The 27,812-nt window shown below is 38.3% G+C and overlaps 1 protein-coding gene across 1 annotated transcript; it reads right to left on the bottom strand.

The window, feature by feature from the left end:
• Window positions 1-7,363: 7,363 nt before the first annotated feature.
• LOC306851381 (serine/threonine-protein kinase TAO1-like) lies at window positions 7,364-27,605 on the bottom strand. The gene is made up of 20 exons (XM_079387563.1): window positions 27,155-27,605; window positions 18,363-18,606; window positions 18,201-18,272; window positions 16,973-17,074; window positions 16,806-16,851; window positions 16,548-16,644; window positions 15,855-15,968; window positions 15,509-15,600; window positions 15,331-15,424; window positions 15,162-15,243; window positions 14,248-14,415; window positions 13,858-14,064; window positions 12,217-12,348; window positions 11,816-12,052; window positions 11,567-11,695; window positions 11,278-11,481; window positions 10,915-11,154; window positions 10,035-10,247; window positions 9,771-9,953; window positions 7,364-9,413 (listed from the first exon to the last, which is right to left on the bottom strand). Exons 2-20 carry the CDS (start codon window positions 18,492-18,494, stop codon window positions 8,895-8,897), a joined length of 3,063 nt encoding a protein of 1,020 aa, XP_079243689.1. The 5' UTR covers window positions 18,495-18,606; window positions 27,155-27,605; the 3' UTR covers window positions 7,364-8,894.
• Window positions 27,606-27,812: the final 207 nt, after the last annotated feature.

Raw genomic sequence — 27,812 nt, 5'->3', positions numbered from 1 at the left:
GTCCCCATTTCTGTCGTAAAGAGCAGATTAGGTTTCAAATTAAATTAGAATGAATAGATAACATTTTTGTTGTCTCTCACTTAAAAGTATGAAAATATGTATGAAAACTACTGATTCATGGTTATATTTTAAAGTAAGATTTGAACATTTTGTGGTTGCATTAAAAAGCAGTGCTTTGTTTGCATACTGTTGTGTAAGGCCACTAAATTTGGTTTCAGACAGTATTCGGCAGTATTCAGTGGAAAATGTGAACACATTAAATAAACACATTAAACACAATTATTAACATCGCATTAGCAGATTGGTTACATTTGAACTCATTTAGCCTACACCTATAACCTCAAAGTCTGTTCACTTTGAGTGGTTTTAATCTGAGAATCAAGGTTATTAATACAAAATATGTAGTTTATAACCCAAATAGGATCTGAATTAATGTCTTTTTTTGCTTCTCCACTATTTTAGTATGGATCTGACCAATACAATTAGTATGCTACACATGAAAAAGCATTTGCTCAACTAACAGCAGTTACATAATTGAAACTATTAACAGAGTGCCAGTGGGACTGGAGAGCTCTCTACTGCCATCTCCTTGTGTCAAGTCATGTGACATATAAACCACAGTCATTCTCACTGACAGACGGGGCTATAGAGCAAGATACCTTATGCATATCATAAGAGGCTTCTAACTCCAAGGAAATGAAGTTCACCCAAAAAAAAAAACTCACCCCTTTGCTCTGTAAACATAAAATAAGATATTTTGAGAAATGTCTCTTTGGAATGTAATAAATAGTCACTAAAACACGGTTTCTAACATTCTTCAAAATGTCTTCTTTTGTGTTCCACAGAAAAAAAAAGTCATACAGGTTTGGAACAACATGAAGGTGAGTAAATGATCACTGCATTTTAGAAACCTACCGTCAGAAAAAGTAATCTAAGCAGGAAACAAATGCTGTAGTGTGACCAAAACATTCCACATTCCTTTATATGAGTCAGCATGAAATGGAAATTCACTCATATCAATTTTCTATATGCATGTTAGTTAGCAACTTATTGTGCAGCATTTAATTCATACATATATTTCATTAAAAAAAATGTCTTGACAAGCCCTGGTTCTCTGGTGACATATCCATTTCTACCTTCACTTTTGAATGCAATGCCCATATATAAAAATCTAATGAACAATCAATGGATAGAATAAAGTCCCTACCCAATATTTCTTCTCTTTTTATAATCCATTAAACTGTCACTATATGAAATACCAAAGAGAAATTGTCTTTTTGAAGTATTGTCTTGAATGTGGACAAAAGTTATCCTTAGCTTAATAAAAAGGTCCATATTTACTTCATGAGTGCCACAAGATTGGGCAGATATTCCAACAGAGTTTTTTTAATGAATTAATGGTTGTATGCAGCAAGAACACATAGTGTGTACTTACCACCCACACGTTCATAGTCTTACTGGTTTTCGTGCCAGTAGAGACTGGTTGAAGATCTCCAGTGGCGATAGAGGCGTGTATGGAGCACAGACAGGGTGAGGAGCACTAAGAGGAATCCCAAAGCGCCTGCTGCCCACACAGCCTCATCTGTACATCGTATGGGTATCCTCTCGCCCCTCAGTGGGCCTCCTAAATGAGGAGACTTTGAGGAGTCTGAGACTCCACACTGTTCAAGCTCCCCGCATTCAGATCCAGTCCTCTGAGCCTTTGTGTCAGTCTTAATGCGAAGCTTCTTACCTTCTGTTATAGTTTTCTTATCTGTTTTTCTGTCTGTTTGGTATTTATGTCTTTCAGTCACATTATTTTGTGGAAATTGCTTCTCAATTGTCTTTGTCTTGTCTTTAGCACTGTCTCCAGGCTCCTTAGGGTCCTTTGCAGAACTGAGAGATTGTCTAACAGTTAGCCCTGAGAAGGAGGCCATCTCTTTTGTATGATTTTGTGGTAGCGTGTTTGGTTCAGTTTTGCACTTTCTGTGTTAAGTTCATCTGGTTTGACACCATCTTTCAGTTCCACTTCTTCCAGGGATTTTGACGACCATCCTGCTCTTCCTGGTTCTCCCTCTGGTCCTCTGCATGCAGCAGTTTTTAAGGAATTAACAGATGAAAGTGAAATTTGGCATAGACGGATGTTATTTGCATTTCTATTGACATAAAATGACTGCAGCATCATAGAAATCTTGATGGATTTATTAGGCACTGTAATGCAGTTTCTTCACCTTTAATCTCTCCACTTTGGACATCTCTTGACTGGTGTTCTCTGGTTTGTCCATAGGTGCTGATTTTGTCAAATATAGTTTGTACTTTGCTCTTTGGCTTGTATTAGCTTGACTAATATTGGAGGAAATGGTAAACAACCAATCACAAACCCCCAGCGTGATGCGAGACATCTCTAGTGAGTGACCCCATGAGACCACCACTAAAGGCTTTCAGAAAGATAACAGACATGAGAAATTTGTCAGAAACGGTGCTTTTTAAAGACATAAAAATAACTGGTAACATTTCAGAATGGCTCAATTTGTTCCTGATGGTTAATGCATTAGGTGTTGTTAACTAATTAATCTATATACAATAATGTTAATTTTGACAGATTACAATTTTTGGTGTATTCTTTTTGTCAAATAAATGCAGTCTTGGTGAGCATAAGAGACTTCTTTTATAAACATCAAAAATTCTTTAATAAACCCCAAACTTTTGAACAGTAGTGTATGCTAATACAATTTTTAAAAATAAAATAACAATAGATTACCTAGATTTATAAATTCTGTCAAATGTTTATGTTAGTAAATGCTACGTAATGCTTTAATGCTAGCGAACTGAAATTATTTGGTAAAATATTACCAAATAAATCTGATATTAAATGTAATCCATATTTCTTGGTGGTCAGTTAGCCAATTAAATCAATCCATGTGACAAGTTCCCTTCTTTCCACAACTACTGTGAACAGACAGTCATCCAGTGTTCGATGTAGACACCTGTGTTACATGAGTCGTTGTGAATGGTGATGACAGCGAATGACTCACTCTGTGTTGGCTGAGGGGTGAGGTCACAAGGGTGATACAGAAACACCAGCGCCCCATTCTGTCACAAACAACACGTGCAGAGCTCATCAAATTATCTTCAGTAACAGCTTTAACTATAGAAATACTGTGAATCTGTGATTGTGCATTACTTTGAGGTTGTGTAGCCAGCGCTGAGGGGGGCAGTAAAGGTACTCTCCACTCTCTGCCTCAACAGGCCGGTAAGGACCACTGAAAAAAGTTATTTTAACAAACACAGCTATTTAAACTGATAAACTAACGAATGACTCATGTGACGATTCAAACACACACACACTTATTGTAAGACTTAAAAGTACTGAAAAAAAATTGTTAATGGAGCTGTTAATGAACCAGGATAGTTTAGAGGAATCCCAGCAAAGTGAAAACTTAAGTGAAAATTTCAGAGAAAAGCATGTGAATCTAAAATGGCTTAGTTGGTTAATAAGACCCAACAAAAAGTTTATTGATTGATTTATTTTGTTATTGTTCTTTTAATGCAGTAATTTTATCATATGACTCATTTAGCTTCTTATTCAAAACGGGTCTGTATGTTTTCTTCAGGACACAATGTGGCACAAATAATTTTTACATGTTTTTATCATAATTTCTCATATAGAGCTTAATAATGCATTAATAATAGTGCCTTTAAACAATATAATTGCCAAAATGTAATAAAAAAAAATGTTAAATTTTAATTTTTGGAGTGTTCAAACTCTGTAAATTTTGTTACCAGTGTTATTAAACTGCCTTCTGATGTGAAATAGAGAATAGAAAAATAAAGAGCAGATTAATAAATAAAATAATATTCTCTCACAATTCTGACTTTTTTTTTTTATTATTGCTCTTTTGTTGGTTTTGATTGCTTCAATTGTCATCATTTGTAAGTCGCTTTGGATAAAAGCGTCTGCTAAATGACTAATGGAATGCTACACCAAACTGTGGTCAACAATGTTTTTGAGAGCTATATTTTCTTGATGACTAGATGGGAAAACATAATATTAATAATAATAATTGCTTGGGTTAGGAAAAAATCCCGTTGAACCTTTTTACTAACTTTTAACCTGTTTTTAACCGTTTACTGATGGTCAGTATCAAAAAGCTTGTAATAAAAAAAAAAAACAGCTGTAGGGGAAAAAAAAATCAAATTGTCAATACAAGAATCAATATTGTAAATAAAATTTCCATTTGAAATCAGATCGATAACCCCAGCTGACACATAAACAGCTTGAATGCAACGATCCAGCTGCTGGTAATCAATACAAAAAAACAAAAGTCAGACGTGATGTTGTACTAAATTTACTTTTATTACAGCGGATCCTCTGACCAGTGTTCCTCCATCAACACAACAGTAATTACCGAACAGAAAAAAATTGTTCATTTATCTCTAGACGTTTGTTTTCTCTGATTCATGAATACTTTAATAGAATTTCAAGCCATTTATTCTGTATTTTTAAACTTTTTGTATAATCTTTTTAGACATTCAATAACATGATACACGATCTATACATTTTGATACAGGTTACATATGCGTTATAGTGGTGATGCTGAGCCAGAGGACAATGGACGCGTGTGAAACGGCACACTAACACACTACTTTTCAAAAGAAATTCAGTACGCAGTACGTTAGTATGCCATTTCGACCACGGCAAATGAATACTGATGTTCTTTACAAGAAATGTAGCCCTTCCCCGTAGACCAGCCCCTCCGTTTAGTTTCTTTGTAGTGTTGGCGATAGGAGTGTCCAGGTCCATCAGAACTGAAATAACAATCACTCTTTCATAGCCTGTCAACAGGAGAGGAGACAATGCAGTGGTGACCGGGCTTGGCAGCTGTGGGATGGCACAGTGTTTGACCAGAGGTTGAACCTCCATTATTTAGAAAATAAGTTTGCATTTCAATCTAATCTTTCTCATATATCAGTATTACTTACATATCCCCTAAATTCAGTCAGTAGGACAAATTTCAAACTAGGATAAAATAAAATGTGTAATCTATATCGGTGGCAGGTATGACACAATTATGAGTAATGCCAACCAAATTCAAACAGCCCTCACCCAAAACGTATTAAAAAAAAACCCTGGATCATCTGTGGGTTAGGAAATATCAAAATGACCTATGAGAGGATTCAAAATATAAAATTTGCCTCTTTTCTGTGCCTTTTATAGCTCTTATGCTGCACCTTCTAACATTCGCATCAGAATAAAGAGGACCCGAAACGTTCCTGTGATCAACAGACACAAATGGAAACACAAAGTGTGCAGAGGTGACGTGTAAACACACACTACTCCCTGAAGTTCACCTCTGAGGCTCCTTGTACACAGGCCAGAAACCCCTTTAAAAGCGCAAGGTACAGTTTACAATTCTTAATAGATTTCTTTTAAAACCTTTGTCTATACGCATAGGATCTTGATGGGGGGCTTGGGACATACGCCGCCATCGATTTACTTAATTTCTATGCATTTTAAATCTTTATTTTAAACCAAATATACAATATGAACACTCTCCCAGATTTATTTGGTAATAAGGGTCACACAAGATCTTTTGGGATATTAAGGCGAGGGAGAGCCACGTTCTGCCCAGAGAGTTTTGTTTTCACCAATGATTGCACAATGGAAACAGAAGGGGGAGGCTAACATTGTACTCCATCAGATCAGAAGTGTTAAAACAGGAGTAAAAATTTCACTAGAATGAGTCTGACTCCTGCAGTCAAAGTGATGTGAAGCAAACCACCTAGATAAACTCGCTTGGGAAAAAAACAAAAAAACTTTTTTTTTTGAAAAAGTTAGCTTGAAAAGTTCCCCAAGGAAGTGGATTCAGGCATTCGTGTGTTGAAACGCTGGATCCAGGCGGAGCTTGGCGAGGAGTGATGGCATGTGAAGTAGTGGGGGAGAGTGAGGGCAGGCAGGGGCATCGGCAGCACAGCTCATATCCTCACAATACTGGGCACTGACACCTGCGGTACGGGCGGCACAGAGGACAGAAAGAGGGCAGGGGGAGAAGGGGAAAAGATCACTGCGTTTTGAGAGGAAATTCTACTCATGGACTTGGTCACCTCAGTCGCTTATAACAGCCAAAAAATGAGGGAGAAAATACTTTTTTTGGCTGTTAAATCTTTGGGGCAGCTATTGATTTCAGAAAATACATTGTAGACGACACTACCAGTCAAACATGGACACCCATGAATGAATGCAAGCGTGCTAACTCCTTCAATACTATTAAAAAAGAAGCCCAGGATGCACCTCATGAACTTGGCTGAGAGAATTTGGCCATTAACTTTCCCATTAAAAGAGATGAGATTGATTTAAGCTTTAAGATCAGATGCTTGTAAGTTTGATTCATGTCAGTGAATCGTTTAGATTGAACCGATTAAAAAATGAAAATATCCGAGTCATCACACACACATACGTATGTTAATAAACGTCTCTGTTTGGCATTTCTCCTATATTTTTGTAAACTTAAATGTAGGTAAATATAATTAATACTATGTATTTTTATATAATATTTCCTTGCATACATGTAGTGAAAAGCTGTGTAGGAAAATGTCTTTTTTTTTAGCTTTAGAATTTTAATAAATAAAACATTAAGAATCTACTTGGCAAAAGCTGTTTGGTTGAAATAAGGATACGCTCCTTTATTATACACTACTATTCAATAGTTTGAGGCCAGTAATATTTAAAAAAAAATAATTTTGATTCTGCAAGGACAGTAACAGCATTTATAATGTTATTCAGTGTAGGATTTTCTTTCTATTGTGTTCAACATTGATAATAATAATGAAAAATCAAATCAGCATTCAGAATTATTTCTAAATGATCATGTGACGCTGAAGACTGGAAAAATGGTTGCTTAAAATCAGCTTTGCCATCACAGGAATGAAATATTAAAATAGAAAACAGTCATATTAAATTATAAGAGCATAAGAGACTGTTTTTATTAAATTATAATAAAAAAAAACATATTCCCAACCGCAGACTTTTAATGGTAGTGTATATATACTAAATATACTATTATTTAAAATATAGAAAAAAGTGGTAACAAATAAGCAGTAGATGTGTCCAAACATTTGACTGGTAGTGAATGAGCATGAAACAGTGAACACACCGTTTGCTATTTAGTGTGGAGGTCATGAGACCAAATCGAAAGTGTTTGCCTGCTCCAAAAGAGCCAGTTGAGTGTCACATAACAAAGCCTGCTGTCATGACCTACAGAAAAAAGCAAGTCATTCATGCTCCTACCGTTCCTTACATTCCCAGAGTGTCAAAGACATGACACAAACCTGATGGAGGCCAGAGTACATTCAAACAGTTTCTGCATTCATTTCTTTTGATAAATCATGACAGTACTGTACTAAAACCACTGCCAAATTCATATCTAGCACTATCTTAAAATGACCACAAAATTCTTTTAAAAGAGTAACAGTAAACACACTGGACATCGGCCATCACACACTACAGTTTACGGCTGCATTAGTCATTTCCATAGTTGAGAACACTTGTAAAAACATTCCTCAAAACACAACACACTACATAAAGTGCTTCTGCTTGGCAGCTATTCAAAGGCACCTCAAAATTTAGTAACATAAGAGTTTAGTATTACATTGTGGGATAATATAAGCTCATATTTAAGTGTACAACCAAATATATTCACACCAACACGCTACACACACTCTTCTTAAATGGACCAATACTGCCCCTTCATTAGCTTGGGCAACATGATTAAACTCTAAATTAAATTTGGGAGTGTTTTTTTTTTGCTACATGTAAAGATTCATCTTGGCATGTCTCTACTGAGTAATTAAACCATGAACACATTCAAGGCACTGAACATATAATATCTAATCTAATATCTTTAAGCTGGCATTGCACACCTAAAACATCACATACAATGACTAATCGAGAAAGCACCACATCTAAATGTGTCTGGACACCTGATCCAGATGAAAGCTGGCTGACCTAATAAAATGAAGGGTGTATCAAAAGGCTAAGAAGACTGAAGGCAGGTTGTCTGGCTATAATTAGGTTGCTTAATGCAAGTACAGACTAAATAAAAACTATGCTGGAGATATGAACATATTTGTGCTTGCCTGCACTGTTGAAAATCTTAAAACACACTGCTTGGGCAAGACAGCCCCATTGACCTTTACTCGCCAACTAAACAAGTAACAAAAAAGTCTGTAAAATCAAGTTTTGAACCTATTGAAATGTGTATTTTTATTCACATTAATTTCAGTACAGTACTTGAAGGCAAACTCCTAAATCTTCTCTGCAAATGAATCACCTGACAACTAAAACACGTTCACTTAAAATCAACAGATTGGCCAGCTCTCTTCCTAACCCATATACTGCGCACACACAATCCATTTCTTTATTTTATTAAAACCCCAATTATTTTTCCTAAGAACATGACAGCAGGCTGACAGCTTAGATTGTATTGTATTGTATTATAATTATGGCCAACATCTCCGTTTATCATCCTTTTGGTTTATGAATTCACACGTTAAGTGGGCTAAAGCTAAATTAATAAACATCTATTTTATATATATAAAATATTTAGCATTAAATGAATCTCATCAAGTGAGCTTTAAATCAGACTAGTGTTTTTGACTTTAGCTCTGCATGGCTGTCAAACAAGCTTCATACAAAGTTAGAATTTCTTTTGACCTGAGTGATATTTGCTATCGTTTACATGCACGTCTGCATGTAGGAAAGTGAAATGAGAAAGTGAAGGAAAAGAAAAGGGGGATAGAGGGGTAGACAAGTGCAGTGGGCTCTGCTCTCTGTGCCAGTCTTTAGTGTGGGCCAGTGCGTTTCTCCTACCCTGTGTGTGTTTGTGTGTGCAGGGTTGGCACAAACGCACTGGTGTCTATGTGTAAGACAGGTGCGAACCGTTGGATATCTGAGATGTGATGCTGGTGCTCCTACTCATGCCCTGCTCAGTGCGCCCCGCTGAGGTGGTCCTCCTAAGTGCCTGAGGGCTGTTATGCATCCCCACGCTGCTTTTTGGAATGGCCCCTTGGGGGCCCGAGGGAGAGTGGCCCCACGGAGGAAACCCACCTCCTGGGATGGCTTGGCCCCAGCCCTGCTGGGCCTGTGCTCCTCCCTGACTGGAGTGGTAGTGATGGCCGGCCCCTGAACCAGAGCTGCCGCCCCACCGTGTCCCCTGAGAGCCATCTGAGTGATGCTGATGGGGGATCCAACTGCCCGGGGCCCCTGGGAAGCTGTGGCTGAGGCACTCAGGAGAGATGTTAGCCAACACCATGTTGCTAAAGCCCAAGCGCATGCTCTCTGAGTCGAAGGCCTCGATTTCTCGGGCCTGACGCTCCAGCAGGCTACGGATCCGCTCTGTGCGCTCGTTCTGCAAGGTCAACATCTCCTCTTCGATCTGTGGGACACAGCAGGGAACAGACAGTCAAGTTTAATTATTAATACAGTTTTAAAAAAAGTTTGATGTACAGTGGCCCCAAAAAGCATTTAGGCACTTAATACATGATTAAATATGAATGGCATTGCATAAATAAAAAAAAAGATTTTATTTAGGCAACATCTATTATTTTATTTAAATTATTTTTTTTATTTTAGTCAGTTACACGACCAAATATGACAATATTAAATTTGATATATTTTACAAGAGCATAAAGGAACAACGGTTTTTGATGATTAAGTTTAAGTAATTTATACTTTAAAAAACAAATAAAAACAAAGATGAAAGCGATTGTGTGTTTAAATGACTCTGTAGGACCTTAGTCTCCAGTAGGGCTCTCCGGAGGGACACTCTCTGCTCCAGCTCCTTCCTCTCTCGTTCCTGCTGAGCATCCGTCTGCATCTTGATCTTACTCTGATATGCATTCAACAACTCCAACTCCTGCTGCAGCTGCATCCGCAGCACCTGACACTCCGCCTCCTGCGCCTCGTCTAGACGCAACTGAGAGAGATCATATATATTAGCTGATGTTCAGAGATTGATGGTGAAACAGTTTAAGAGTATTCTCAGTCTGGTACTCACAGCCTGTGTGGAGAGCATGTTGTTGATGGTGTGGTCATACTGTTCGGCGAGGATTGCTAGTTTCCTGGTTTGCTCTTCCTTCAGTCTCTTCAGCATGGTCTTGTGTTCGGGTTTTGGTATGCTCTCCAGCAGCTGGTTTCGCAGGGCTTTGTACTGCCGGGTCTGGGTCTTGCATGCATCCTGGAACTGTTTCTTGATCTGGAACTCTTTGGACTGTCAGAGAGAAAATAAACACCAGTAAACTAAAAAAAGTTATGACTAAAGTAATTAGGGATGAGCAAAACTACATATGTTCAATTACATATGCTAAATTAGTTGGATATTCAAAAGAAAGTGATGGGGTTGGTTTCAGATTGACCTGTCCTTTTCCTTAAGGAGCATTCAAATAGGACGCATGTGTGTTAAAAAAACAGCTGGAATGAGTGCAAAAGAATTAAATTGAATGCAGCGATTAATCAACTAGCTATTGTTGGAAAAATAGTCGTTTGGTGGATAGCTAGCAGCCATAAATACACAAATAATAATAAAAGAAAATATATAAACTAGTCAAACTCCCTAATCAACTAGTTAATTTTTGGACAACTAGTTAGTTGACTACTCATAAATACAAACAAGAAATGGAGAAAAAAAATTATAAACTAGTTGACCTCTAGTGACTAGTGACCCATCCCTATAAGAAATCAGCTGGGTCAGATTTTTTCACGCCCTAAGTAATCCTAAACCTTATTTTAATTTTAAATAGTAATTTGGCAAACACTGCAATTGGACCACTATTTGGTTGCCAGCCCAGTTCTTCAACCACTATGCTATAGCATCCACTAAGCCTCTTTTCAAGGAATTGCAACCTACAACCTTGACTGGAAAACTCGAGTGACATTACCTTGAGGCTCTTGGGCTGCTGTCGGACCTCCATGACATGTTTGCGTCTGAGCTCCCTCTCCCTGCGCTTGTTGTACTCCAGCTGGTTGGTGAGCTCTGTCTGGTGCTGCAGGCGGATCTGCTCTGCACGCATCTTCTGGATGTTGCTCAGGTGTCTGAACTCCAGCTCCTGCATAGACTCATGGTGTCGGAGCAGCATGGCGTGCTCTAGATCCTTCTGTGTCTGACGCTTATTCAGCTCCTGAGAACAGACAAATGTCAGACTAATTAATGTTACTTATTTCTGGCTCAGTTCAAAGGCAAAAAATGGAAACAAAATTTGGATTTGTGAGTTTGTGTACATGCAAGCTCTCTGTCTGCTGACCTCTCTCATTAGATCTTGCTCCACGTTGTGACGTGCAATGAGTATTCGCCGTTTGAACCTGCGGCACTCAAGCTCCAAATACTGCCGCTGCCGGCGAAGTAGGTTGGCCTCCTCCTCTGCCTGGAAGTGCTGGAATTTCTCCTTCTGCTTGGACAGCCACTCCTGCTTCTCCTTCTTTGGTGTGGACTGGTTCTCATTCAGCTCCTGCAATGAAAAAGTGCAATAAATGGGAATGTGCAATGGAATATAATGAGGCTAAGAGTGAAGCTGTCCAGATTGGCTTCCTGACCTCTTTGAGATGTTCCTTGCGCTGTTTGTACTCGCGTTTCTGAGACTCCAGGAAGCTGCTGAGCTCCTTCTTCTGCTGGCTCTGAATGTGCTGCAGGAATTTCTTTTCATCGTTGGCAAAAGTCTTGGCCTGGAAAGCCGAATGATGCATCATAAACAGGTGATTCTGACTTTTTAACATCTTTTTGACCTTACACATTAACAATTAATGATGTTTATGATTTGGTTTTGTATAATAATGTTACAGTACATCTTTCTCCATGGTGCATTGGTGCTTCTTGATGAGTTTGTCCATCTCGGCAGCAAAGCTGTTCCTCTGGTTCTCCAGTTCTTTGTCTAGCTTGAGTCTGTGCTCGTCCATCTCGCCCTTCAGCTTGTTCTCAAGGGCCAGAAGGTGTTTCTGGTGCTGCCTGCGCATTCGTTTGTAGCCAGACATCTGCTCGCGCACCTCAGAGTCCTGCTCGTGTTCTTGAATCTGACGCGTCACCTAGGACACACAAAGACAAGATCTGTCAAGAAACTAGCTTTTATCCCTCAAGTGTTGTTGGAAACTATTAAACTTGATAGTGTATAGTGAACTATTAAACTTGAAGTGATCAGAGAGCAAACAGACTCCCTGACTCTGTTCTTGGGTGGTAATCTGGTTCTCACCAGGGAGGCTGTGCGAATGGTGGCAAAGTGCTCTCGATTCCGGTATTGACGCCGTGGTGTCTGTGCTGGGGGAGACTGAGGCTCTGTGGGCTGATTCTGAGCCACGGTTTGTTCCTGGTAGCTCTCTTCCTCCTTCAGACAAATTAAGCATATTAATACCATAAAAACAGAACAAGCATGCATGATATGGTCAGTCTGCTTTGGATTTCAAAGTCAGTCAAAGAGCAGTTACAAAGATCCCACCTCTTAAAAGTACAGTTAGATGTGCTTTATTAATAAAGCTTTATTAATAAACTCAACTTTGATTACTTAAAGGTGCCATAGAATGAATTGATACAATATTTTAAATTGGTCTCTGATATCTACATAGAAGGTATATGGCTTAGGTAAGGGCAAACAGTCTCCAGAAACTGTTTTATATGTGCATATACAACCCTAGGATTTCTCCCTAGAATGAAATGGTCTGTTATTGGCTTATTTGGAAGGGTCATGAATAATAATGTTGAGCTCTGCTATGATTGGCTGTTTCACAGTGCGGCTCAATTTTGAGCTCTGCTCTGATTGGCTGTTTCACAGTGCGGCTCATACTTTCTCTCGCAGTTATATGTGGGGCACTAAAACTTCTTTCAAATGCACGATCGCTTTTTACTTTCACTTTCGCTTTCGAGATTCGCGATTGCACCACAAATTTTACAAGATCAGATGCTTGTCAGTGGTGCTCAGGATCTGTAAATCATTCGCAATCATCCTCAGTCATCTCTCCCTACTCTGTTTATGTGGTAAATGAAATCTTATGTACTGTAATGTAACAGGCTACCGCTAGCAAGGAGCTAACCATGTCCTTTTAGTGGCTCACGTTATTTTAGTAGAACACGTTACTTGCTTTCCGTGCCTTTCTGAATACAGACACCAACCCATCCCTGCACTTCACATCCTCTGCACAGCCTGGAACATAACATTTATATCCACGATCTGCCATTTTCGCTGTTGTCCTCGCTTGTTTCTTCACAATACCTACAGAACTTCTGATGGTTCGGCTGTACAGGTTCGGCTGCCGGCTGGCATAGACCATGGGCATGTATATGCAAATGTTGGGGGCGTAACTATTAGTGATCCCAACTGTTACGTCACAGTCGGTGTTATGTTCTGATTCGCCTATTTTTCAGTGGTCTTTTTTATTCACAACATTTACATAAGGAGGAGGAAACCATGGTGTTTAAGGCTCACTGTATGTCATTTCCATGTACAGAACTCTTATTATTCAATTATGTCAAGGTAAGTATAGTTTTTCATTCTATGGCACCTTTAAACTTTGCCTTAACTATCAATTTGTAGTGTCTTGTAGCCTTTAACTAAACTGCAAAAGGTCTGGTCCATGATTAAGGCTGTTAATTCCAGCCAGGAAGAGACTGTCTGATTGACATGTAAAGCAACCAACCACAGTTTGCTTCAGTTTTGCATGAGATGTAGCAGTGGGTAAATCTGCAATACATGATATCACAATTATAGACCAGTGTGAAAAAGTTTTAAATAATGATGTGAAAGACTTATATGCCCTTTGCAGATAATACAAAGCAAAGTCACTTTGGTAGAGAATAAATGTAATGCAAATATGTAAATACTTTGTGGACGTGCACAAACCGGTTTGACGTGAATCATGGAGCTGTTGGGTATGATGGTTTGGTCTTTCTCCATCAGGTCCACCTCGCTCTTGTTATCGTCGGTGGCGTCAGGCAGGCTGTTAACCGAGCTGCTCTGTGAGCTTGCGCTGATGGACATGCTAGGGATGGACTGGTTACTGCCCACACTGTTCACTGTGCCTGTGCGGCCAACACTGTGCTCCACCTCCTACAACAGATTAAATTAATGGAAAAATCCTTTCAGTAAAAATATCCTGTATGTGTTGAGGCCATGCGTTTCTATAAACTAGGACAAAACACAACTTCCTCCCTTGGCAGGAAGACTGTAAAACACATTTGGCAGGGTACCAAGGGTCGAAGGAGGTCGAGATATGCTATTACAATAACTGACCTCCTCGTCGTCTGGGACCTCTGCCGCAGGGCCGTTGTGGGCCTCCTGAAAGAGGATCTTTTTCATTTTACGGTACTGCAGGTTGTCCAGCTCTCTCACAGCATCTTTGGTGCGCTGGATCAGGTCCATAAGCACTGACTCTGGCCGCTCGCGCTGGACAAACGCATGCTGCACACAGAAAGAGGAGGCTATGATGATTAAGATAAAAGGATGAGATGCTTCAAGATAATTTTTACTTTAAAATATTATCAGCTTCAACTGAACAAGTAGATTCACATATTACAGAGCTCAACTGTCATTCAAAAGTATGGGTTAAGTAACATTTACATTTTAAAAAGAACGTTACAAAAAGGAATTAACAATTTTATTCAGCAAAGATTAATTAAAATGACCAAAAGTGACAGTAACTGTTCTGACTGTTCGTTTGAATTTTCTATTTGTCAAAAGAATCCTAAAACATGTGTCATGGTTTCCACAAAAATATTAAGCAGCACAGCTGTTTTCAACATTTATCATAAGAAGTAATTTCAGGTATTTACAACAAACTAAAAAACTATATAAAAAAAAAAAAAAAGTTGCACTTTTTTTAAAGAAAATATATATTTTTTGTTTTATTATTGTTATATTAATGTTTTATATTAATCTGAACTACTACCTCAAACAGGTCAACAAAAAAACGTTTTGTTGTTAGGCTTTGCATTACAAACTACCTTGTGTCACAGATGCGAGAAAACATCAGAAAGCCAGAGTTTTCAGAATAACAGCTAAAGGCATCAAAGTGTGGTGAAGATAGAAAAGATCACATTCAAATAAATGAATTCTTACAGTGTCCCTAAGCATTGCAGAAGAATCTTCAAAAGAGAACTCACTGAACTCCATCCTTCTGTTTGAACAGTGAGCTTTCTTTAACTTACTTTCAGCAGTTCTTCAGAGTTGGGTCTATCGTGGGGCAACTTCTGTAAGCAGGAGTCCACAAAGTTTCTGAAGTAGTCCGTCCTGGGAAAAGAAAGAGCGAAAGGATTTCAAACAATATGGCTTTAAGTTGAGAAAGGTTAATGAACATGAGGGAAAGCCATCACTCACCATTCACTGGACTGCAGGGCTGGACTCTCATTCTGCGCGATGTGGTATAAGGCACTCATTGCATTCATGTTGAAGAGTGGTGGTTTTCTTTCAGCTGAAGGACAAGAAGACTATCAGAAAAACAAACTGGGCACCTGAGCAAAATAATTAAGTCTTTATGAATCCTATTTCATCTCACCTAATTCAATACAAGTTATTCCTAGAGACCAGATGTCAATCTTTCCATCATACTGACCCTCATCCATGGCCAGGATCACCTCTGGGGCCATCCTGAGATAGAGGAAACAGCAAACATTTTAAGAAAAACAGAAGATTCCAGTGTTATGTAATACAACCATAAACTATCAATAATAAATTTCAGTAGTTGGAAGGCCTAGACAGAATCTAACAGACCTTTTAAGGCCTTTAAAATCTAATTAACTGTTTAACTGTAGACTTGCCTATGAATAATTAATTTATATAGCATGATAAGGCCTTTGAAGTTTATAACCATTGAAAGTCTTGAAGATAAATGGGCAACTCACCAATAAGGAGTACCCACAAATGAATTAGCAGGAGAAGCTATTGAAGCAGAACCAAAATCTGCCAGCTTCACTTGTCCAGGCTCTGTGAGCAGGATGTTCCCAGCCTTTATATCCCTGTCAAACAGCCAGGAAAGGGTAAACTTAAAAAACTGAACCACACACTGCCCTGCTTTATATGGCTAATAATGTAAACATTTACAGGTTTTCGAGACATTATGTATAGCTACAGACTTAAATACTGACAAGGCATATTAACCTGCAAATACTTGCCATTTCAGTGATGCACTGGTATTATCCTTTCACAAATTAACAGTTTTGTGAATAGATAATAGACATTTTTGAGTGAATTTGAAGATTTCTACATTAAAAATAATGTAATATATGTAATTTTTTTTAAATCAGGTTTGGTACTAAGAAACTCTTAAGCCCAAATACGCACAGGTCGCACATGCGCATTGAATTTTGTTTTGCAGTAATCAGTTGTTCCACAAGGTGGCAACACTGTCCCGGGCCGCTGTTTCACAGTAGAAAACGAAACTAAAGAGACGGAACAACAACAAAATAGCGCACAACATCAAATAAAACAAACTTTGAAAGGCTACGCGTTCAACTGTACGCATACGCTAGCGTACGCATACAAAACCGAAGTATACTTTGGGCTTAACTAACCCAAACGCTAACATGAGAACTCACCTGTGAATCATGTTGTGGGAGTGAAGGTACGCCAACCCCTGCAAAGCACCATGAGTAATCGCTGCTATTTCCATCTCTTGTAAAGGCTTTTTGTGTACTGTGGGTAAAAAAAAATTGGTTTGTAGAGGCATCTCTGAAGATAAACAAATACTTCTATAAATAAATGCTCTTTTGTTTGTAACTTGAGGCCATATATGGAGTCCACATATATTTGTGGGAATCAGCACATTAAGCAAGCATCAAAACATCCAAGCTTACCCTCGAGGAGATCCGAGGCAGACCCCAGACAGTACTCCATAACCAGCTAGAGAGACAGAGACACATATCAGTAAGTAGTCCATGCATATAGAAAACAAATATATCAGACTGTTCATATCAAAAAAGATATGTGATCTGATAGCTGCTAGCTGGGTTGGGTTTCTTACCCATGCTGTGTGCTCTCGCAGGTAGCATCCTTTATACTCTATGCTGTTTGGGTGCTTTATCCTCTGAAGGAATTTCACCTCCTTTATTATATCCTGCCATTTCTGGAAAAAAAAAAGATAAGAACAGAAAGCAAACAGTTATACAATGAACCAATGCATATGAAATGCATAACTAACTATGCAATGCACTTTCAGATAAACAGTTAACAGAGCCTTTTCTTTCATTTCTGTCTATAAGAATGGTTCTTTTATATTGCATATGCATTTGTAGAAGTTTGTTTTCAGACACAACATTTATAGGAGTGCGCAAGGTGATTTACTAAGGTTTGCAGTAGTCAATTTGCCAGTATTTGTGCCATTATTTAACACCCAAAAAAGTATGTCTTAACCCATTTTGTGATCGTGTTGTTAGTAGATTATTCGCACCTGATTATTATTTTTTGCCTGTTTGCGAGCTAGTATATGTGCTCGCCACGGCGGCACATATACTAAAATTGGATCGATACAGAAGATTAGCATGGCCCCTGCGAAAGGATGACACGCAAATCCGCTCTTTTTTTTTTTTTTCAGGGGGAAGTCATGGCCTAATGGTTAGAGAGTCAGACTCGTAATCCAAAGGTTGCGGGTTCGAGTCTCGGGCCGGCAGGGATTGTAGGTGGTGGGAGTGAATGTCCAGCGCTCTCTCCACCCTCAATACCACGACTGAGGTGCCCTTGAGCAAGACACCGAACCCCCAACTGCTCTCTGGGCGCCGCAGCATAAATGGCTGCCCACTGCCCCGGGTGTGTGTTCACGGTGTGTGTGTGTGTTCACTGCTGTGTGTGTGCACGTTGGATGGGTTAAATGCAGAGCACGAATTCCGAGTACTTGGCAGTATGTCACTTCACTTATGCTAATTTGTGCTGCTCTTGGTAGAGTGCATTGGTCATAATGGAAATGTGCTGGCTATGTCTGTGTTCAATAATTTGTACATTGTCAGTAGATCACCCACAGAACTTTACACTCCCATCAGTGGATTAATGAGATTAAATCTGCCCTGTTTAATAAATCTGTCCTTAAACCTTTAACACATTTATTGGTGAACAGAAAAAGACACTATGCATCAGAGCGCTGATTAAATAATGAATCATGGAATACATGCATAGGTTACAGTCTAGAGGGAGACAGAATCCTGTGCAATCTCTCTTAATTTAAAGAACAAAATTAGAAAATTAGTGTTTATTTTCACCTCATTGGACTGTTTTCCACTATATGACATTTTCTTGATGGCCACCACCTCTGAGGTCCGCACATCCCGTGCCTTTAAAAAAAACAACAAATTAATTAATTTAGTAGAAGAATGATTATGACTTCAGTGTTTAAAAGCCATTTTGTTGGGAAATGTACTCACAAAGTATACAGCGCCGAAGCTGCCATGACCGATCTCTCTCAGGTCTGAGAAGAGTTTTTCAGGGTCTTCTTTAAAAAAGAGATCTGCGATCTCGGGGTCCTTCAGACTCCCCGTGCGAGCAGCGTTGGGCATGCTGGGAGGGGCGGGGCCTGGGCCACAGCCGCCAGTCACTATCTGGGTCTGCGACACGACAGCCCCCACTGATGGCTCATCTGCAAAACAGAGGCCTCATACGGACCAAAACCTGACATAGAGAGAGAAAGAGAGAGAGAGAGTGTAACATTGCATTAGAAAAAAAAAAAAAGAGACTAAATCAGAAAATATTTTGTGAAAATTGTGTTACTTCCTTTTTTAAGTAGATTTTGATTACCATGTTTTCAATGGGGACTCAAGACATTTTGACTCCATTGTATATGTATGCATCAACACTCCTGTGCCATGACTTAACAACAAGGAGGAATCAGTTCTCAACTCTATGAGAAACTACATGCTCAAGCTGCTGTTTGCAGCAAAATACCGCAGGCTGATGCGCTGGGTTTGCGCATTACAGCAGATATGGTCAGTGAGTTCCTCTTGTGAGCCTCAAGAGAGAGGGACAGGAAGTGTGCAAGAGACAACCAGGAGCTGCAGTCATAATATCAATGGCTCTCCCATTCTTACAAACACAGAGAGAGAGTCAATGACTCCACAGCCCTCTGCTTCCTCATCCAGCCTGCTGCTCCATTTAAAATCATTCTGTTCACTGAATATGTAAAGCCATCCCCAACATGTTTACATATCTTATATATTATCATACAATATCAAATCATATATATACACACAGGGGTGACCAAAATTATTAGAACACTAGTATTTCACTAGCTAAAAAAATGTCAGTTATTTCTATCTTTTGCTGTAGTGTGTCAGTAGGAAATATCAGTTTACATTTCCAAAAATTCATTTTGCCATTAATTGTAATAATCCAGTGATATTTTTGTTTGCACAAGGAGTCTGACAACAGCCAGTGCTCCACACAGAGATCTGATCTCACCATCATCCAGTCTGTCTGGAATGACATGAAGAAACAGAACAAACTGAGACAGACTAAATCCAGAAGAACTGTGCCAATCTCTAGGTATGGTGAAGGCTATGTGATGATGTGGGGCTATTTTAATTCCAAAAGCCAAGGGAACTTTATCAGGATGCATAGTATCCTGGATCCATGAAGTAACTGGCCTTTAAAAATCTAAATCTGCCTGCCTCTATGGGAATTTAACATAGGGGTGTCCAAACTTATGCACCCTGTATTTTAAGGAAGAACATTTATTTATTTACGATACATTATTCATTCACAAAGAAAATTGGTTTCCTTAAAGGTTGTATTATTCCTAATTTTTTTAAATTAAGGCATTAAGTTCAATTTCCAAAAGATGATTTTTTATTCCTCTTTTTAGTCAACTTTAGCATGGGTGTCTAAACTTATGCATAGCACTGTAAAAGAGGCAGAAATATCCAGCTTCATCTGATGCAGATGAGGTGGTTTATTGGCGAGAGGCTGTTGTTAATAAGCGGAGTGTCAGAGCAGTCAAGCACACTCTGGCCAAAACTCAGGAGAGGGATTGCTTCCAGCATCGGCTCCCATCTGAAGCCCAGCAACAACTAGCACATCAGTTTCCATGGCAACAGCATCTCTGAGCCAATGGCCAAGAGGCTGCAAACTATCCTCTCAGAACACCCTCTCGAACGATGTTTATCTGCTTACGTGCATGACTGACTAACTGACAGAGCAATATAATGAGACACATCATGACACCTGGTCCACAGCTGTACGCGTCTGAACGGAATCATTCCAGATAGACACACCTTGTAATCTTTCTGTTGAGAATTTCTTCAGCTCCTCTGCGTCGCAGTTACAAACGTCCGTCACCATTACAAACCCTGGGAGTTTGCATAACTATGTCACCTTGTCCATGGTTAGCCAGACACGGGACAGACACACAGGACAGAGTGAACAGCTAAAATCTACACTTAAAAGTGAATACGACATCATCATGAAACAATTATTATATAAGATGGTTTTAGACAAGGAGTGGTTGGCTCATACATATGATTGGGTTGGGATGCACAAAACGGACATCACATACTAATATGTCAGTACTTAAAGGGATAGGCCACCCAAAAGTCAAATCTCAGTCATCATTTACTTACCCTCATGTCAAATCTTGTGGAACACACAAACACAAAAAAACATTTTAAACTGTATGTGTCCATACATGAAGTCGATGGAGTCCAAAATGAAAGTCGAGCCATTTTTATTTATAGTGCACTACACTATACATATTGTTTCAAAGCAACTTCACAGTAACAAACAGGAAAATAATATAATTAATCAATTAACCAAATTAATTAACTTCTTTAAATATGAGACAAATCCAAATTTTGCTTTAAAGCAGCTCTAAAATGTCAATATTCAGCTCAAGTTCAGTTCGGTTCAATAACTGTGTAAAGTTCATTAGCTACGAAACGAGTTCAATTCAGGTATAACAGGATTTCTGCAGGTTTTATGAAGGTAAATACAAGACTTTTAAGACCCTTTTAAGACCAAGTAGAGAAAATTAATGGAATGAATTGAATGCAATACAAAACGTCAATATGCTCTCTAAATGTAAATGTCTTGTATTCACAATGTTTCAAACTTTGAAAATACAACTTCAACAGATTTCGATGTTACAGATTTTTTGTTCTTGTTTTAAACATGAAAACAAGATTTTAGGTTCATTCTGCATCTTAAGTAGATATCTTGTATCTTGATTTCAGGATGTTTAGATATTTGTATTGAGAAAAAAATACTGAGGAAGGTATTCCTTTTTTTCCAATGCATACAACACTTAATGCCATAACTTTATGAATTTAAGATTTTTTGCTCTGATTTAATATCTTTTAAGGCCTTTTTAGAAACCCTGTATCAGCAGCTCTACAGAAGACAACAGTGTCGGTATTCAGCTCAAGTCAGTTTAATATTTATCCAGTTCATTTCAATAACAGTGTGGATTAGGGGTGGGCGATATGACCAAAATTTTACATCACGATACGAGTGATTTTATTTCACGGTAACGATATATCTCACAATATATTTATTTTTGTTTTAAAGGAACACTCCTTTAATTCTAAAAAAATAGAATTACCCTCATTTTACAAATCCCCTAGAGTTAAACAGTTGAGTTTTACCGTTTTTGAATCCATTCAGCCGATCTCTGGGTCTGGCGGTGGCATCATTGAATCGGATTAGACCATTAGCATCTCGTTCAAAAATGACCAAAGAGTTTCGATAAATTTCCTATTTAAAGCTTGACTCTTCTGTAGGTACATCGTGTAGTAAGACCAACAGAAAATGAAAAGTTGTAATTTTCTAGACCGATATGGCTAGGAACTATACTCTAATTCCGGCGTAATAATCAAGGAACTTTGCTGCTGTACCATGGGTGCAGCAGGCGCAATGATATTACGCAGCGCCTGAAAGTAGTCCCCAGCTAGGTAACTAGTTATGATATAGCTGGGAACTACTTTTCAAGCGCTGTGTCATGGTAACTTAAATATTAGTTTGACAATGAATGTGACATATGTAGAATTTTAAACCAACAAGTGTAGGCTATTTGTATGATAGCACTAACTGTAAAGTGTAATGGGGTAATCAAAATAGCCTTTTTACTCAATTAGTCTGTGCTTTTTTATTTTCATTTTTAGTTTAGTAAATTTAACTTCTGCTTTAAAAGTATTACCTATTTTTGTTTTAGATTGCAATGTTACAATGTTAGAATGTAATGTGATTTTAACCCTTTTTTGCACATAATATATGCCTACATGCTTACATTCACTTTATTTGTTTAATCTAAATTCAAAATACCGAGATATATACCGTGCACCACAAATCTGCCAAAAAATACAGAGATATGAATTTTTGCTCATATCATCCAGCCCTATTACACGTATATTTTCTTTCTGAGGTGTTTGCTTTTACGTAAGACCTAAATTACTGTGTTTACAAGTATACTTGCAAAGATGGGCATTGTGACACATATAAGTGTGTGTATTTAACTGTTAAAGACCTATAGAGAGCGGCAAAAATAACTCCTGCACTATGAGCACCGTCTTCGCTTTAGCAAATTGAGTTCTCTTTCGCTGCTGATTGCATTTGAACTTCTTAAAATGGCTTGTTTTTAAACTACAATGCTTAAAGTCACGTTTTCGTGACCATGCAGCACAGCAACCTCATGTGAGTGTGTAACCGCAATAGAGAAGATAGTCCAAAATCTCTAATGGTTGACAAATTTCTACCGGTTAATTGTGTTTATCGCTCACCCCTAGTGTGGATGTTGCGAAATTAATCAATTGTGTAACTAATTCATTTCAACTGTTAAGCAGCGCTACAGGACACAATAGTGCCATTACTCAGCTAAATTCAGTTCAAGTTTTTTAAACCCCCTGAGACGTTAGCTTTAAGACCACGTAAGCTTTAAAAACCAAAACATTTAAGAATCTTCTTTTGTGAAGGAAAAATTATGAAGGTTTGGAACAACATGAAAAATTTTATTGACTGCGTAAACTATTCCTAAGCTAGTTATGAAAACACCAAATTTAACTTTAACACTCATTAATACCGGTTTTGTCATAGTTACACAAGCGGCCTTCATTGCCACTGTGTGCTTTATTAGTAAACACCATCAAACTATAGGGCACATAGGAATGACCTCATTCTAAAATAGCGCTTTGTTTGTTGCTGGAGCTGGTTGGGTTCGGGCCGCTGCCCCCCCCCCAGTGCTGCTCAGATGATCGGCTGCACAGACACAATGCTGAGAGCTCAGGGCTGATGTCTCAGTCACAAGACCGGCCTGAGCGCCGGCCTCCCACCACACCAGCTGCCTCACACTCTCTCTGCCCACACACACACACACACCAATCAACCCACTCGAATCACACCATCCCGCTCACCTTTACACACGCATGTGCACTGACAGACACTAACTATATCTCAAAACGCTTAAAGTAGGCCAGATCTTACACTATTTAGGGTTTTGAATTTATATATATTTGTTTATATTTTGACAATAATGAACCATAGGCACTTATGTATTGTGTAAAGTGTAATAATATTGTAAATAGGCTCTCCAAAAAAGCATGAAGGTACATGCGATGATCACTTTAAGGAAGTAATTAAAACTTTTTTTTTTTTTTTTAACACTACCGTTCCAATGTTTGCAATTAAATTATTACAATTTGAAATATTTTAAAATAAAATGTATTCCTGTGATGGCAAAGCTGAATTTTCAGCATCCTTTTCAGTCTTCAGTGTCACATGATCCTTCAGAAACCATTCTAATATGCTGATTTAGTGCTCATGAAACATTTATTATTATTTTCAATGTGAAAACAGTTGTGCCACTTTATATATATTTTTTGTATAAACATCTTTATACATATTATATGCATTTTTCAGGATACTTTGATGGATAGAGTTTTTTGAAAACTCTATCCATCAGAAATATTATAAAAGTCTTGATAACAGAAATATTATAAAAGTCTTTACTGTCATGATTAATCAATTTATGCATTACGGTGAATTTTTTTTTTTTTTTTTTACATCTTACTGACCCAAAATGTTTGAGTGTTAGTGTACATATATTTATTTTTATATATAAATGTTCTTTTAAGTGAATGCATGTTCATTCCATTTTAGTTCTAGTTCTTTAAATTAACATTCAAATGACTGTTCCGCATCTAATTTTCCACCTCAATTCAAATTCACTGACATGGAATTGAAAAAAGCAGGGATGCGAAGCAATCATGCTAACTGCCAGATGCTTAGCATGTGACACGGGCTGTAAGGGCAGAACGAGATGACACCCCATCATGCCATTCAACAGACACACAGAAGGAATGTGGCAGGACAGGACGACACAACAGCAGGGCAGGAACTGCCTACATGATGTCGCTTGCTTTCTTTCACACAGTAGTTCTCTATTTCCTGTTCACTCAGCTCATGTGCTAATGCCACTTCAAATCTCCCATCAACCATTTCAGTGCTAATCAGCTGTTTAAGTCAACATCAACATTCTTAACTCCTTCACTCATTTCCTTCAGACTTTATCTCATTTTCCAACGAACTGACAAGTTTAAACAAAACTACTAGAGTCAAAGCTTAGCCACACAAATGGAGAAATGCTGAGTTGCTATTCAGGAATGTGCGAAAAGCTGAAAAACAGAACTGTAACTGCCACCGCAAACACAAGGAAATAGTTCTATCTGTCCAAAAACCCAGCTTGTTTGTGTATAATATTATCAAATCAATATAATTTCAGTGATGTTCACACTGTAGGTATTTCTATTACTGTCCTACACCAAATAACCCTGTCCACAAAACACTGTCCGGTCACGACTGGCCTGAAAGAATTCATCAAGATATCAAACAACTTACCCCTCTCCTTAAACAAGAATCACAACATCCTTTAAATACAGATTAGAAGGAATGTCTAGGAAACTCCTTCATCGGAGCAGGGACAGGGAGTTCCCTTCATTTGCAAGACAAACAGCAGCACCAGTCCTTCTCCATGGGCAGAGCTTTAGAGACGCTGTCCCGTGCCGGCGCTGCACCGCTTTGTATTTAAAAACACTGAATAGGACCTTGCGAGTGATTAGACCCTGTGTCCTAGCTGCACCTGCAGAGATAGTTTCATTTGGAAATTGTACCATGGGGGTTATTTAAGAGACCATTCTAGTTGCTAAATATCTGATATTATTGTTTTTTTTGCAAGCAATACTTTTACTTTTCAATACAGTATTGACTTCTGGAAAAGCCCTTGATGCCTCTTTAGAATCCCTGTGAAAAGTGTGTTTATAATTATTGTTTCTTCTATAACTATAAGCAAAACAAAAACAAACAAAAAAGTGTCTTTATGATATACTTCCACGGAACAGAAAACAATGTTGAACACAAGACAAAAAAACACATCAGAACTCAGTGTTCAGCTGCTGCAAGTACTTAAATAATAATACTTTTCTTTGTGACAAATATAAAAATATTTATAGTTTATCTTTTTTGTGGTGCTCCTAGTGAAAATATTGGCAGCACAAGTACAAACCTACACTACTGTGCCAGCAATACTACTACTACTAATATTATTAATTATTATTATAAGCAAACTAATATAAATAAATGCATGTAAATGTTACGACTAACAACTTAGTTTATTCATATAAAACAAAATTTATTATATTGATTATAATATTTCATTATAATAAAAACAAATATATTCCTTTGTGACAAATATAAAATATAGGTTTATCATTTTTGTGGTACTTCAGTAAAAATATTGTCAGTGCATGTACAAGTCTAAACTACTGGGACAGCAAAATTAATAATAATAATAAATCATATAAATAAATAAAAGCAAACATTATGACTAACAATTCCAGTTCTATTGATACAAACCCAATTTATTATAATATCTGATCATACTCTAATAAAAAAAAAACAAATATATTCCTTTGTAACATTGTTTGGACTGAACACACAAAAAACAAATAATGGTTAAATGTCTGAACTAGTGGGCAAGCAATAAAAAAAAAAAAAATTTTTTTAATTAATTAACTAAAATATTTAGTTAAGCCTTTAAATAATATTCATACTTAATTGCTCAGGAGGACAAAAATTCAAAGCTGGTCAGCGCAACGCTGTAGATCTCACTGTACAAGAACAGCTATACGTTTGGGATATTTCAATCAATTATTATCCTGCCAGAGTGAGGGATGCATGGAACGTGTCAAAACTGAAAGACCAAACTTGTGTTAGTCGCTTGATGACATCAATGATAATCAGAGGTCTGATATCAGATGGATGTGGGAGTGGAGACCCCCAGGGCTCAGTGTAACTGTTGCAGAGAGAGGACAGAAGCCCAGATTTAAGAGGCAGCAATGAGGTCAGAGAAAGACAATCACAGTGAAGAAAGCAGGCAGTGTCTCTCAACAACAGAGGCACTATTCAGCCTATCGTTCACATACCACCAGTTTGCATGTTTATGAGCAATGCAAAGCCATAAACAAATGCAGCAGAGATTCACTGCATTAAAATCAGAGTGGCTATTTCCACTGTACCAGCGTACGAGCATTAATATACAGGTAGGACAGCAGGAAATACTATACAAGACCAGCAGAAGCAATAAAGCAATCATAATGTCTAAGAGCCATTTATGAATCATCAGATCTATAACAATAAAGACAGCATCCCATTGACAGATGGAAATTTCAGAATGTAAACAATGTAAATCCATCATGATCATTCAGTCTGTACATCTAATTAAACTGCTGTTTACACAGATACTTAAACCTGGATGGGCAACTGCACTTTACAAGAAAAGCATGTTCTTAAGTATTTCAGACCACAATAAAGTAACACACCTTAATATGTATGACACAAATAATCATAATAGACAACATACACAAGGTGGCATCCATATTACACACAGATCACACACCCCAGAGCTAAAAACCCAGCATACACATGTGCATTTCTATATTATGAATATGAAGATGATCTATTAAGTTTCATCACCTGCAGCCAAACTTCATCAGTCAAACCCATGACTTGGGTGGAAACTAATACACTTAGATCAGTACGGTTGCGTTTTTAATGTTAATTCACTGGGATGGGCTACAGTAAACAGAAAAAGTTTAACCAAGTCATTCTGCTGTGTTAAAATGCTAGAAATGTTTATTTTGACATGAACTTAAGTTAACAGAAGAGCTAACAGCTCACTTACCCTCCCAACAGGCCAGGATGAGCAGCCAGCCCGAGAAAACTCCTCCGACCACAACAACAACAAACCCAGTGGACACAGAAACACGCCTACCCACCCCAAATGAGTCCCGACAAACTTATCGATCGCTGTCAAACATGAGTGTCCGCTGGAGAAACTCCTCCAGCCCGGTGCTGGTTGACGGTGGCCCAGCAGCTCTTCACTCTCCCGGGCTACTGTTGCTGCTAAAGATGGCGTCCGAGACAGATCCACTCCCTGACGGCTTAAAAACAGAGATAAACACGGTCCGTTTACACACCGACGGCGAGACCACACCTTAGTTTCGGTCTGAAATGCTCAAGTCTGTTATTTTTTACACCAGTGTGTTTAGGCTGTGGGGTGATGATCATGTTGTGGTGGTGGTGGCTGTGATTTCTCTCTCTCTGCCCTCCTCTAGCGATGTCCGATTCGCCGTGGAATCGTTTTTTTGAACTGAATCTTTTTAATATACTCGCTGGAGCCGGTTGGTAAAAAAGCGCTCGAGAATCCAGCCAGAGTGTGAATTGTTATACTAAAGTTTCATTTTTTATTTATTCCGTAAAAGCAGCCACAAATACAAAGTTTTGGAGGATTATAATAGTACATATTCTTACATGCAGTACGTTTTAATAGTGTTTTCAAG

Source organism: Barbus barbus (genome assembly GCF_936440315.1).
Source record: "Barbus barbus genome assembly, chromosome: 31".
Lineage (NCBI taxonomy): Eukaryota > Metazoa > Chordata > Actinopteri > Cypriniformes > Cyprinidae > Barbus > Barbus barbus.
The sequence above is the reverse complement of the archived record's forward strand: the minus strand, read 5'-3'. Positions and strand labels throughout refer to the sequence as shown.